This window comes from Echinops telfairi, unplaced genomic scaffold (genome assembly GCF_000313985.2).
Source record: "Echinops telfairi isolate 266 unplaced genomic scaffold, ASM31398v2 ScPeMD7_655;HRSCAF=1070, whole genome shotgun sequence".
Classification (NCBI taxonomy): Eukaryota; Metazoa; Chordata; class Mammalia; order Afrosoricida; family Tenrecidae; genus Echinops; species Echinops telfairi.
Window position 1 is genome coordinate 18,530,983 of NW_022104553.1, and position 11,693 is coordinate 18,542,675.

General features: G+C 48.0%; 1 protein-coding gene across 1 annotated transcript; it reads right to left on the reverse strand.

Moving 5' to 3' along the window:
* Positions 1–1,022: 1,022 nt before the first annotated feature.
* On the reverse strand, positions 1,023–9,713 carry ZNF331 (zinc finger protein 331). Its single transcript, XM_045292573.1, has 3 exons — positions 9,475–9,713; positions 5,884–6,010; positions 1,023–2,457 (listed from the first exon to the last, which is right to left on the reverse strand). The coding sequence occupies exons 1-3, from the start codon at positions 9,517–9,519 to the stop codon at positions 1,121–1,123; spliced, it is 1,509 nt and encodes a 502-aa protein (XP_045148508.1). The 5' UTR covers positions 9,520–9,713; the 3' UTR covers positions 1,023–1,120.
* Between the last annotated feature and the right edge of the window lie 1,980 nt (positions 9,714–11,693).

Here is an 11,693-nt window from a genome sequence, read left to right on the forward strand (position 1 = left end):
TACACTGAGCATGTTTGTGGCCTTGACAAGTAAAACATCAATAACACTGAGGATGGATGTGACCAATAAACATCAATTACATTGAGCATGTGTCATCTCGAGCAGTAATAATGTTAAGTCTACTGTGTATGTCTGTGACCTTGACAAGTAAAACATCAATGACATTGTGTCATCCTGACCAGTAGTAATGTCATCTACACTGAGCATGTTTGTACCCTTGACAAATAAAACATCAATAACACTGAGGATGGATATGATCAAAAACATCAATGACATTGAGCTTGTGTCATCTTGACCAGTAATAATATAATCTACACTGAGCATGTTTGTGGCCTTGACAAGTAAAACGTCTATAACACTGAGTATGGATGTGACCAATAAACATCAATTACCTTGAGCATGTATCATCTTGACCAGTAGTAATGTCGATTGACCAATAATAATGTTGACTACATTGGGCATGTTTGTGACCTTGGCCAGTAAAACGTCAATGAGTATGTGTGTGACCTGGACCAGTGAAAATGACTACAATGAACAAGAGTGTGATCTGGACCAGTAGACTGTCAACTACACTGAGCATGTGTGATCTGGACCAGTAGAATAGTCAACTGAGATGAGCACATGTGTGATCTAGACCAGTGAACTGTCAACTAAACTGAGCACTTGGGCTCTGGACCAATAAACTGTCAATAACACTGAGCATGTGTGATACATGGACCAGTAAATTGTCATCTGCACTGACCTGTGTGATCGTGAAGAAAACGTGGTTTCTCCAAATTTGCCTCTAGTATGACTACTCTGTGGCGTGGTGGGTTACATGTTGAGCTGCCAACCACCAGGCTGGCAGTTCAAACACAACAGCCTTCCAGAGGAAGGATAAGACTTCCTGGTCCCATAAAGATTTACAGCCTCCGAAACCCACAGGGGTCATTCTACTCTGTCTTATAAAACAGCTATGAGTCAGAATTGACTCATGGTGGTGAGTTTGGTTTAGGTTGGGGTTTTTTTTTTTTTTTGGGGGGGGGGTGTTTTAGTGTTGTTGTTTGTTTATTTTTTTAATGGCTACTCTGATGTTCTGTAAACAGAAGAGTGACCATTGAAGGCTTTCTTATGTTAAATCTTACCATGAATTCCCCTTGGGGTCAGAAAGGCGTAATGGTTGTATAGAAGTGCTTGGATGTTCTTGGGGTGCAACAGGTTTTTTTGCAGTATGAGTTCTCTCATGTTCTTTAAGTAGGGTTAGGTTATAGAATGCCTTCCCACACGCCCCACATTCTTCATGCCTGCCCTTCTGGTGGACTTTCTGATGCTGTATCAGTTGGTGGCGGTGACCAAAGGCCTTCTCACATTCACCACACTTGTGGGGCTTTGTGCCTGTATGGATTCGCTCGTGCTTAACGAGGCTGGACCCATAAATAAAAGCCTTCCCACATTCCTTACATTTGTACGGCATCTCACCAGTATGGATTCTCTCATGCTGAGTAAGGTGATAGCCGCAATTAAAGCCCTTCCCACACTGCTTACACGTATAGGGCTTTTCACCCGTATGGATTCTCTCATGTTTGACAAGGCTTGAGCCCCAACGGAAGGCTTTCCCACATTCCTTACACTCATGAGGTTTCTCACCAGTGTGGATTTTCTGGTGCTGAGTAAGGTAATTCACACGAGTGAAGGCCTTGCCACACTCTGGGCATTCAAAGGGCTTCTCACCAGTATGAATCCTTTTATGCTGAATGAGGCTTGAACCACAAATAAAGGCCTTCCCACAGTCTTTACATTCATAGGGCTTATCACCACTGTGGATTCTCTTGTGCTGAATGAGCTTATACACCCGGCTGAAGGTCTTGCCACAGTCTTTACACTCATAGTCTTTCTCCCCAGTGTGAAACCTCTGGTGCTGAGTGAGTTCATCACCACGCCTAAAGGCCTTCCCACACTCTTTACACTTATAGGGTTTCTCGCCAGTGTGAATTCTCCTATGAATCACAAGGCTCGAGCCCCAACGGAAGGCTTTCCCACAGTCTTGACACTCATAAGGCTTCTCACCAGTGTGGATTTTCTGGTGCTGAGTAAGCTGATTGACCCAGCGGAAGGACTTCTTACAGTCCTTACATTCATAAGGCTTCTCACCAGTGTGGATTTTCTGGTGCTGAGCAAGCTGATAACCACGACTAAAGGCCTTTCCACACTCCTTACACTCATAGGAATTCTCTCTCATAGGAGACTTCTGTGGTGATCTATCAGGGGTACTTTCTGTGCCAGTGGGCGGGTTTTCAAAGTTGACGATCATTTGACGTACGTAGCGCTCTGGACGACTCTGTGGGACTTTCAACTCACCTGCTGCGTGCTTTGACTTTTCGGCTTTGTTTTTTCGACGGTTACTCCATCGGGAGAAACTCAGTTCATAAATGTCCTTCACTGCAGATAAATTCCCGCTCTCAAAAGATGACACCCAATCTGGAAAGAAAGAACGTAGTTGGTCTCCTCTCAAGGAGAAAGAGAGGGAAAAGCAAGAACTAAGGCTGGCACAACCATTTCTCAGCAGAAACAAAAATTCTCTACTGCTTGCTTGAACACAAACCACCCAGTGTTCCTTTGGAAATATGGATTCTATGTCTGGCACCGTAATACACCCAATGAGAAAGTCCTGGAAGTGTTCTTAGTGAGGTTAACCAAGAAAAGCACTCGGTATTCTTACTGATCACTGCTTACCGCAGCTGTTGTTGGGCACCAGCAAATGGGCTCTCTGACTCTTGGTGACCCCATGTGACAGAGGAGAACTGCACTATGGGATTTTCTGGGCTTTCATCTTTATGGAAATAGACTTGCAGAGGTCTGTCCTGTAGAGCTCAGGTGGGTTGGAGCCTTTTAGCGACAGCCAAGGACTTAACCATTTGTGACACGAGGGCTCCATTTAGTTCCTATGATCTCACACAATGAGCGAAAAGTCGGAGGTGGAAAGCACGAAAGCGAAGGTTCAAAATGAGGGCAATTTGTAGATGTTATGATGGCATGGCTGGAAACCCAAGAAAACCGAGCACAGAACGACGGTGGGAAGTAAGACTGTGCGGTTGTGCATGAAACCGATAGATGGATATACAGCTAATATAAAAGGAAAAGCATTCCAACAAAACCACCAACACTCAAAGCCACACGAAAAGACAACATGTAAGACTGAGCTTACGAAGAAATACGAAACACCTGGGAGGACAAGTTGAAGGACATTAATTACTAGGGAAAGGAAAGCCTGCCCTTGAGCTGCTTCTAACTCTGGTGCCAGAGTAGAACTGTGCCCCAGAGAGCTTTTGATATCTGGTTTTTCTTTTTTTCTTTCTGAAAGCAGATTGTCAGTCCTGAGATGCCTCAGGACAGGGCTTGAACCACCAACCTTCCGGTTGGCTGCTGAGTGTGTTAACGGCATGCTAGGGCACTCACTCCTTATTGTAATAACTGGTAATTAAAGAGAGAAAACCTTTTTATCTTTTACTGTGGTTGGGATTATGTACAGCAAAGCACACATTGATTCAACAGTTTCTACCTGTATAATTCCACGACATGGAATGCATTCCTCATCCTCACCCTTCTTTTCTGATTTGTTTCTCCCCCATTAACACAAACCCCTGCCTTCTGAGGATCCTATCTAACCTTGCTGTTGTCAATATAATCCCAATTACTTAGTTCTCAAAAACTTACAATGCTCAAGGCAGCTCAAGACAGACATTTCTTAATTATTTAAGTTAAACTGCTGTCTGGTTTTAAAAGCCATCACACGATAATTTTGGTTTAGTAGTTGAAGATTAAAATCTGTTTGGATTCCCCCCGTTGATCAGGATTCTAGTTTTTATGTATCTTACTAAATAGAAATAGTGCCAAATGCATGGCAGATGAGTAATAAAACTGTTTCCTTGAGAGAATCATTATGGTGAATACACGAATGAGCAACAACAGAACCAGATTATCACTGTTGGGAGCCCCCAATGAAATATTGAGTCACTGTGGCAAATACATGAAGATACAAAAAGAATCTCCCAGTTTTGAACACTCAACAAAATACTGCGTCTTGGCACTCAGTATCTGTGATTGTTAACATCATAAAGCAAGTGAAAATAAGGTATCTGATGATGGCGATGAGAGAAACACTTGGCTTTCTACTCCTATAAAGAGTTAGTCTCGGAAACTCACAGGAGGCAGTTCTACCTTGTCCTATAGGGTTGTTACACGTTGGCATCACCTCAATGGCATTGAGTTTGGAGTTTTGGTGAGTGGCAGAAGAACAGGAAGCCATTTTGGAAAAAAAATTAATAAAGGAAAAAGAAAAAGAGGACCTGGATCTAGGACAATAGCCAATCTTTAGGGAGAGAAAGTTACACAATCTACATCCTTCCTATTCATGACGTGGTTCACAGCAGAAGCCACAAATGAATGACGAGACAAGAACCAAGGGGAGAGGGAAATGAGCCAAAGGTGAAGTTCCTGGGGAGGCCTGGCAGTTGGTGAAGAGTTGCATAGCCGTTCGGGTTCCCGTGCAACAGTGTGTACGGAACAGGCTTTCCCAGTGGCGTCACCATGGGTTCTGTTACAGTTGCTCCATATCCATTCATCTAGTTTCCCTGCCCCCTTACATTTTCATCTTTGTCCTCGAGGAATGGTTGACCGCTGGGCTTCATATAGATGGCTTCTTAAAATTAGCCGAGTACTTAATACACGATACTCATTTGTTTAAAGCCATTTTGCTATTTAGCTTCAGAGCGATCTTTTGGTTAATTTGAAGAGTATATGAAGGGGCTTCAAAAAGTTCATGGAATATGGAATTAAAAGGTAATGGAATTTGACCCATGAGCTTCGCCCACCCCCCCTGGTAAATGAATGCCTCTTTTATTGTATATCTTTAAAAAATTATTGATTGGGATTTAATACATAGATCATTCCATAGTTCAGTCACATAAAGTACCTCTGTGAGCTTTTTGAAGCCTCCTTGAGTCTGAGGGAATCTTCCAGTCTCCATAGTCCAGTAGGTTTGGGGGTTTTGTGTGTGTGTGTGTGTGTGTGTGTGTGTGTGTGTGTGTGTGTGTGTGTGAAGGGATTTGAGTTCACGTTCATAATTTTCTCCTATTCTATTTGGTGTTGGGCACCATCTAGTTTTTCTGGTCTCAGCAGCCTTGGACTTCGAAGGGCAGTGTTTAAGTATAACATTCTAATATATATTCTTGCTGTTATTGAGAAAATGCACAGCAACATATACTCCAATTCCACGACTTCGCTTTCAGAGCAGCTCCTTGCACATTAATATCAGCAGTGGCCCCTGAGGCTCCTAAGGCTTTGGAGTCTCTGTTGACACTTTGATCCCTCAGAGGTAGTACTTAAAAGAGCCCAGCGCTCAAGGGAAACATTCCTTACTAGTGAAATTAAACCGCTGTTTGGTTTTAAGACAACTTCAGGGGATATTTTTGGTTTCATATTTAAGGATTATCTCCGGGCAATGGTTTTTGGGGTTCATCCAGCCTGTATGGCTCCAGAAAGTTTGGAGTTCATGAGAACCCGCAATTCCACTATGCATTTCACTTGCCCCCCCCCCCGCGGGGGGGCCCCCCCCACTATTGGTCAAGATTCTCTCAGTACCATAGTTTCAGGGAACGCAACAATGCTTTGATTGAGCTTAATTTAAAATGTAAGGAGTCCCTGGTTGGGAGCAATGGTTAAGTGCTCTGGCTACTGGCCCAAAGGCTGGCAGTTGAAACTACCCAGGGGTGCCTCAGAACGAGGAATGATGACCTGCTCCCCAAGTCCACGGCCTTGAAAATCGCACAGTGTCCTCTGTGGCACCCGCCTGCCGCTAACAGGAAGAGTGAGGTGGGTGTGCAGTTATCTGAGGCAGGGACTCACGGACGGAGACGAGGTTGCCGTAGTTCTCCAGCATCACCTCCCAGTACAGCGCCCTCTGCGCAGTGTCCAGGCAGTCCCACTCCTCGTGCGAGAAGTCTACGGCCACGTCCGCAAACGACACGGGGCTCTGAAAACACACGCCCGGGTGGGAGTGAGCAGGTGAAGGGAAGCCCTTTCAAGGGAAAGGCGGAGGGAGGGAGGGCGCCCCTGCGGGTGGGTAGGTGGGAGTTGAGCAGGCAGAAAACAGAGATGCGCCCAGCTGGTGGTCCAGGGCAAAGGCAACGCACCTACAGGATGCGGAGGAAACCACGCCCCCTCCCCACGCCTCCTTCCCCAGCCAACCACCCATCTGTCCGAGTCATTCTGTGGCAGCCTGTGTGCTGCTGTTTCCAGGCTGGACACTCTGCTCCCGGCCCCCCGCACACCCCGCCCCATTTCAAATCCCAGGCAGGGTCACCCAGGGCAGACAGGTTTCAGGGGGGCTTCCAGACTCAGACTAGGAAAGGAAAGCGTGGCGACGAAATGACCCAGTTCTGAGCGTCATCCCATGAGAACCGCATGCATCGCCAAGGGCAAGGTCCTACGAAGTGCTGGAAGGCGAGCCTTCTAGGTTGGAAGCATCGAGCATGGTACACAGCCGGACAACAACTAACTACAACAACGCCGAGAGCTCCACCGAGCGGCAGTGAGAACCACCTGTGGAATGTCTAATCACCCAAAGGTGTCAGGGGAGAGTGAAAAATCATGCATGTGTCCTGCCTGCTTAAGAGCGGAGCCCGGAATGCACCTGCCCCACATTTGCTCAGCAAGCGTGGATTCCCACATCATCTTTTTCCCTCTAAGGGGAGGTGGGGGAGCCCAAACTCTACACTCATCCCACCTCACCCACGGACCCCTGTACCATGACAATTTTGATTCATCGCAACCTCTGTCCGATAGAGCAGACCTGCTCCCAAGGGCTGTAAATCTTTACAGGAGCTCACAGCCTCCTTTTTCTCCCTTGGAGTGGCTGGTGGGTTTAAACCTCCAACTCTGTGGCTAGCAGGTTACCACTTAACCCACTATGCCACTGGGGCTGTTTTCCATTTCCCAAGTGGAACCTGAAACCTTTGCTCTTAGCAAACAGGGCTTGCCTACTGGAATGTTTTCCAGCCCCAGTTTCGCCATGAGGCCAGGCTGTCATTTAAGCGGCATTTCCTTTGTCACCAGGCCAACACAGGGGCCGTCAGACGTCATTTTCTACACATTAGACGCTTAGGCTGTGGGTTGGCAGGTTTCCTCGTAGTTCTGCTTGTACTGGATTATCTCCTCCTCCTGTACCGGGTGGTTGTCTTACCTGGAACCATCCCTTGTCTCCGCTCTCTCTTTGGTCCTGAGTTAGAGGCTAAGACAGCACAAGGACCCCAACAGAGCCCAACCCCTTGCGGCTGAGCGGCGGTCGACTCAGGTCGACCCCGTGCGACGCAGAGCAGAACTGCCCCCACGGGCTGCGCACCTCTTCCTCTTCTTTGAAAGACTCCAGTCGGTTTAATAAAGCTGCTTCAACAAATAATTTTGGGGAAGAAAGCACATATTCCCACCCCCACCCCCTTCCATGGGTAAAGATGTGGGCGTTTCGCTCAAAAATGCATTTTAATAAACTTCCTTCAGAAGCCGCATTTCCTTGGGTTTGGGGTGACAGTCGGGGTTCCCACTCAACATTTTCCATGCGCGTTGCTTGGTCACACTGGCTGGGTTCTTTACAAGCTGTGAGCATCCTCAGTATTATTTCCATCCCGGCTTGTCCTGTTTCTAGCCATCTCGGTTCCCCGGCCCCCTGGCCTTCTGGATCAAGCCTTCATGGAAGCCGATTACCTCGTCTTTCTTCCCAGAAATGACGGGGTGGGGCCGAAGCACCCACTTTTGGCTTAGGTTAGTAGTCAAGAGCAAGCTGGGCCCCACCTGGGCCTGTGATTTAGAGGATGTTCTTAGTGGCCGTTGAGCCGGTTCTGACTCGCGTCATCCAGTGCCCAACATCCTGGAAATGGCGTACTTCCAGGACACTGTGGGGAAATGAAGGTGCCTCAATGGCACAGCAGTTGAGCCCAAAGGTCAAAGGATCAAACCCACCAGCTGCCCCGTGCTAGAGAGAAGAGGCATTTTGCTTCCATCAAGATTTACAGTCTTGGGAAACCCAAGGGGGCAGCTCTCCTCTGTCTTAGAGTCCTTATGAGTCAGAATAAATTGCTGCTGGTTTCGGTTCTGGTGTGATATGATCCAGGGTGACACAGCTGTCACCCGCGCCCAGCAATTTAAGAGCAAATAGAATCCTGTTGCCCCAGAGTTATGCTCTCCACGGCTGTAGGCCTTACGCACAGCCCTACGCAATGTTGAGAACCTCAGAAAAGTTGAACTCTCACCACACACCACCACTGAGACCAGCGCATGTGAACAATCCCTCTCATCTACCTGGGAAACAAAATCAGTGCATTTCTGTTTCTCCTAGGTGGTCAGACAGGGCCAGCACTTGGAGTGCATCAAACCAGAGATGTGACTCAGATGTTTCCCTAACAGACTTTTTCCACCAGGGCACCCATCTTACTCTTGACAAGAAAGTTCAACACAGGGGACATAATGGGCGACGTGTCCTATAACCGACTGGCCATTAGCCACACGTGGAAGCCAAGGGGCTTGAATTGTGCTCCTCCTCCTGGGCCCTGCAAACGACATGTGAGAAATCCTAACTAACCCCCTGCCCTGTGGATACTTTTCAATGACAGGATTGGGCATAGATACTGACTATCCCATGGGCTGCCAGAAGCCTGGGCAAATCTGTCTGAGAAAGCTCCTCAGAAGCTAGTGCAGGGAGTCCTTTGTGTCGTGTACACTGGATGTATGACTAAGGAGCGGTTAACCTCTGAGAAGGATGTCATGCTCGGTAAGGTAGAGGGCCAGCAGAGAAGAGGAAGGTCCGCCACAAGATGGACGGACACAGAGGGTCCAACAACGGGTTCAAACTCGGCAGTGAACACGAGGAGGTGCGGGAACCGGGCATGTTTCATTCTGCTGCGCGGGGGTCCCCCAAGGAGCTGTCCCTGACTCAGGCACTGCAACACTCCCGCAGCTGTGACCACACTGGGGAGAGGGTTTTCTCTGTGATTCCACTGAAGTGGTGATCGGTGTGGGGTGTGTCTTAAAGCAACCGCTGCTGAACTAGGAGGATGCACTTTGGGCACAGAACCGAGGAAGCACAAACGGGGGTGGGGGGACACATGGATGCCATGTAGAAAGTGCGAAGGAACAGATGCTGACGAGAGACTAGGGCCTTCCCCCGGAGCTGAGAGAGTAGGCTTTCCCTTGGAGCTGGTGCCCTGACGTGAGGCTTCTACCCTCCATAACTGGAAGAGGACAATTTTTCTGTCCTTGAAAACCAGGTATTTGTGGCATTTGGGGGAGAGCTGCCTGGCATGAAGGAACCTGGAGATGAAGACTACCTGGCTTTATCCAGGAAGAACGAAAGAGGGGCAACTAGGGAGAGTGTGTTTCGGGGGGCTTCAGGAGCAGGAATAAAAACACCTGCATTTCTAGAAGGAAGGAGAAATCCACACTTACATCAGCCACACTTTGGCAATTTAAGAACCAACCAGTCTGCATCATGCTGATTTTGCTGAAGACACTCGGTCCAGAGAAGCTGGAGCTAGAGAGAGAAAGAGAATACAGAGGTGTTAAAAGCAGGTACAAGACACCAATATTCAGTGCAGTACCTTTACGATGGCTCCCAGGTGGAAACCAGCAAAATGTCCATCCACAGATGACTGATCAATAAGATGTGCTCTAGACCTATGAGGGGCTACCACATCCCCCCCAAGAGAAAGGAGGTCCTGAGGCACACGATGAAGGAGGAACCTTCGGAACATCATGTTGAATGAAGTCAGCCAGTCACAAAAGGCCAACTACTTTATGAGCTCATTAAAAAAAAAGGGTGGAGGGAGGGTGGGGTAGAAAGGGGGAACCGATGACAAGGATCCACATATAACCTCCTCCCTGTGGGATGGACAACAGAAAAGTAGGTGAAGGGAGTGGGTAAGATATGACAAAATAATAATAATTTATAAATTATCAAGGGTTCATGAGGGAGGGGGGAGCAGGGATGGAGGTGGAAAAAAAAATGAGGCGGTGATACGAAGGGCTCAAGCAGAAAGCAAATGTTTTGAGAATGATGATGGCAACACATGTACCAATGTGCTTGACCCGGTGGGTGGATGGATGGATTGTGATAAGAATTGTAGGGGCCCCCAATAAAATGATTTTATACACACACACACACACACACACACACACACAAGTCTTAGACAGGACAAAGGCAAAAACAGAACGTCCGGATGAGGAAGACCTTCGTCAGAAGGTCAAGAGAGTGTCCAGAGAGTCCCAGGCATGCAGCTACGGGTACTTAGAGGGGATATGGAACACCAAGGAAATGGCCATAAACACACTGCTGCCTTATGTGGAACAGATTGAACCAAACACATGAACTTCTAGCGGCCAAGTCCGTTTCAAGTCCCGCTGACCCATGTGATACCGCAGACCGACCCTTCGCAGGGCATTCTGGGCGATTGATCTTTGATGGGAGAAGATTGCCGCGTCTGTCTCCCGAAGGGCTGCTGGGTGTTATCAAACCACCACACTTGGGATTCGCAGTTTAACTGTTACACTTGATTCCGATTCCTAGAGACCCTGGAGGGTAGGGGTGAACTGCCCCAGCAGGTTTCTGAGACCGTGAACTCTTTAGAGGTGTAGAACGTTTCCATTTTCTTCCATGACGCCGATCGGGTTCTGTACAATTGTGTAGATTTATTGCCGTTGTTAGGTGTCTCTGAGTCGGGTCTGACTCCACCGGACCCCCTGGACAATGGAACAAGATACTGCCCGGTCCTCTCATCGTTCCTCTGCCTCAGCCCAGCAGGGGCAGTGCTACTCCCCAAAGATAGTTTCTCTTTATAGACGGTCTCCTCTCAAAATGGAAGAGAACGCTAATTTTAAAACAAAGAAAGAAATCCTTAATGATCGACGTTAGCGTAAGAGACTCTCAGACAGATAAGGAGAAATGCTTCCTTTTAACCTGCAACCAGTGGGAGCAGCGGGAGGGGACAAGATTCCAACCTCACTCATCTCCCCCACCGAGCCGGCTCTGAGACGATGCCGAGCTGAGAATGTTAGAGGAGGCAAAACTGGATCTTCGATATGCTATGGGAGATTTAGAAGGGCATGTTATTTTATCGTGGGTGGGGTGAGAGGTCATCCAGAGCTCTCCCTTCCATCATGTAGACATCTGTTATTGCGTGACATTGGTTGCAACCCCCTTGTTATGATCGCATTCTCCCTACTTCCTCCCTGGGTTCCCCAATTCCATTCCTCCTCTCCTGCGCCTCCCTGTCTTCCGGGCTTGGTTTTCTCGGGCAAGTGCCAGCTACCCTTTGGGGGTGGTTAGTTGGTTGTTCTGAGAAGCATGCTGCTCAAGGGGAGGTTACTATCTTAGCAACAGAGTTGGCTGCCCCCCACCTCCCTGCAGGAGGGCTTACGCACAGTGCTTACGCGCACGTATCTTAGTAACGGGGTGGGGGTGTGGGGGGCCGTAGCCGTCCCTGAATTCCCATTAGGGACTAATTCGCACATAGCTCAGGAAAGGGACATGGCCCATCCCAACCCATATATCTTAGTAATGGGATATAGCTCTTTCCATCCTCCCTAAAGGTGTGCAAAGCATGGATTTCAGTAATGGCCGACCTGGCCCTTCGTAGACCTGCAAATGCACTTATCTCAGTTAACAGAGG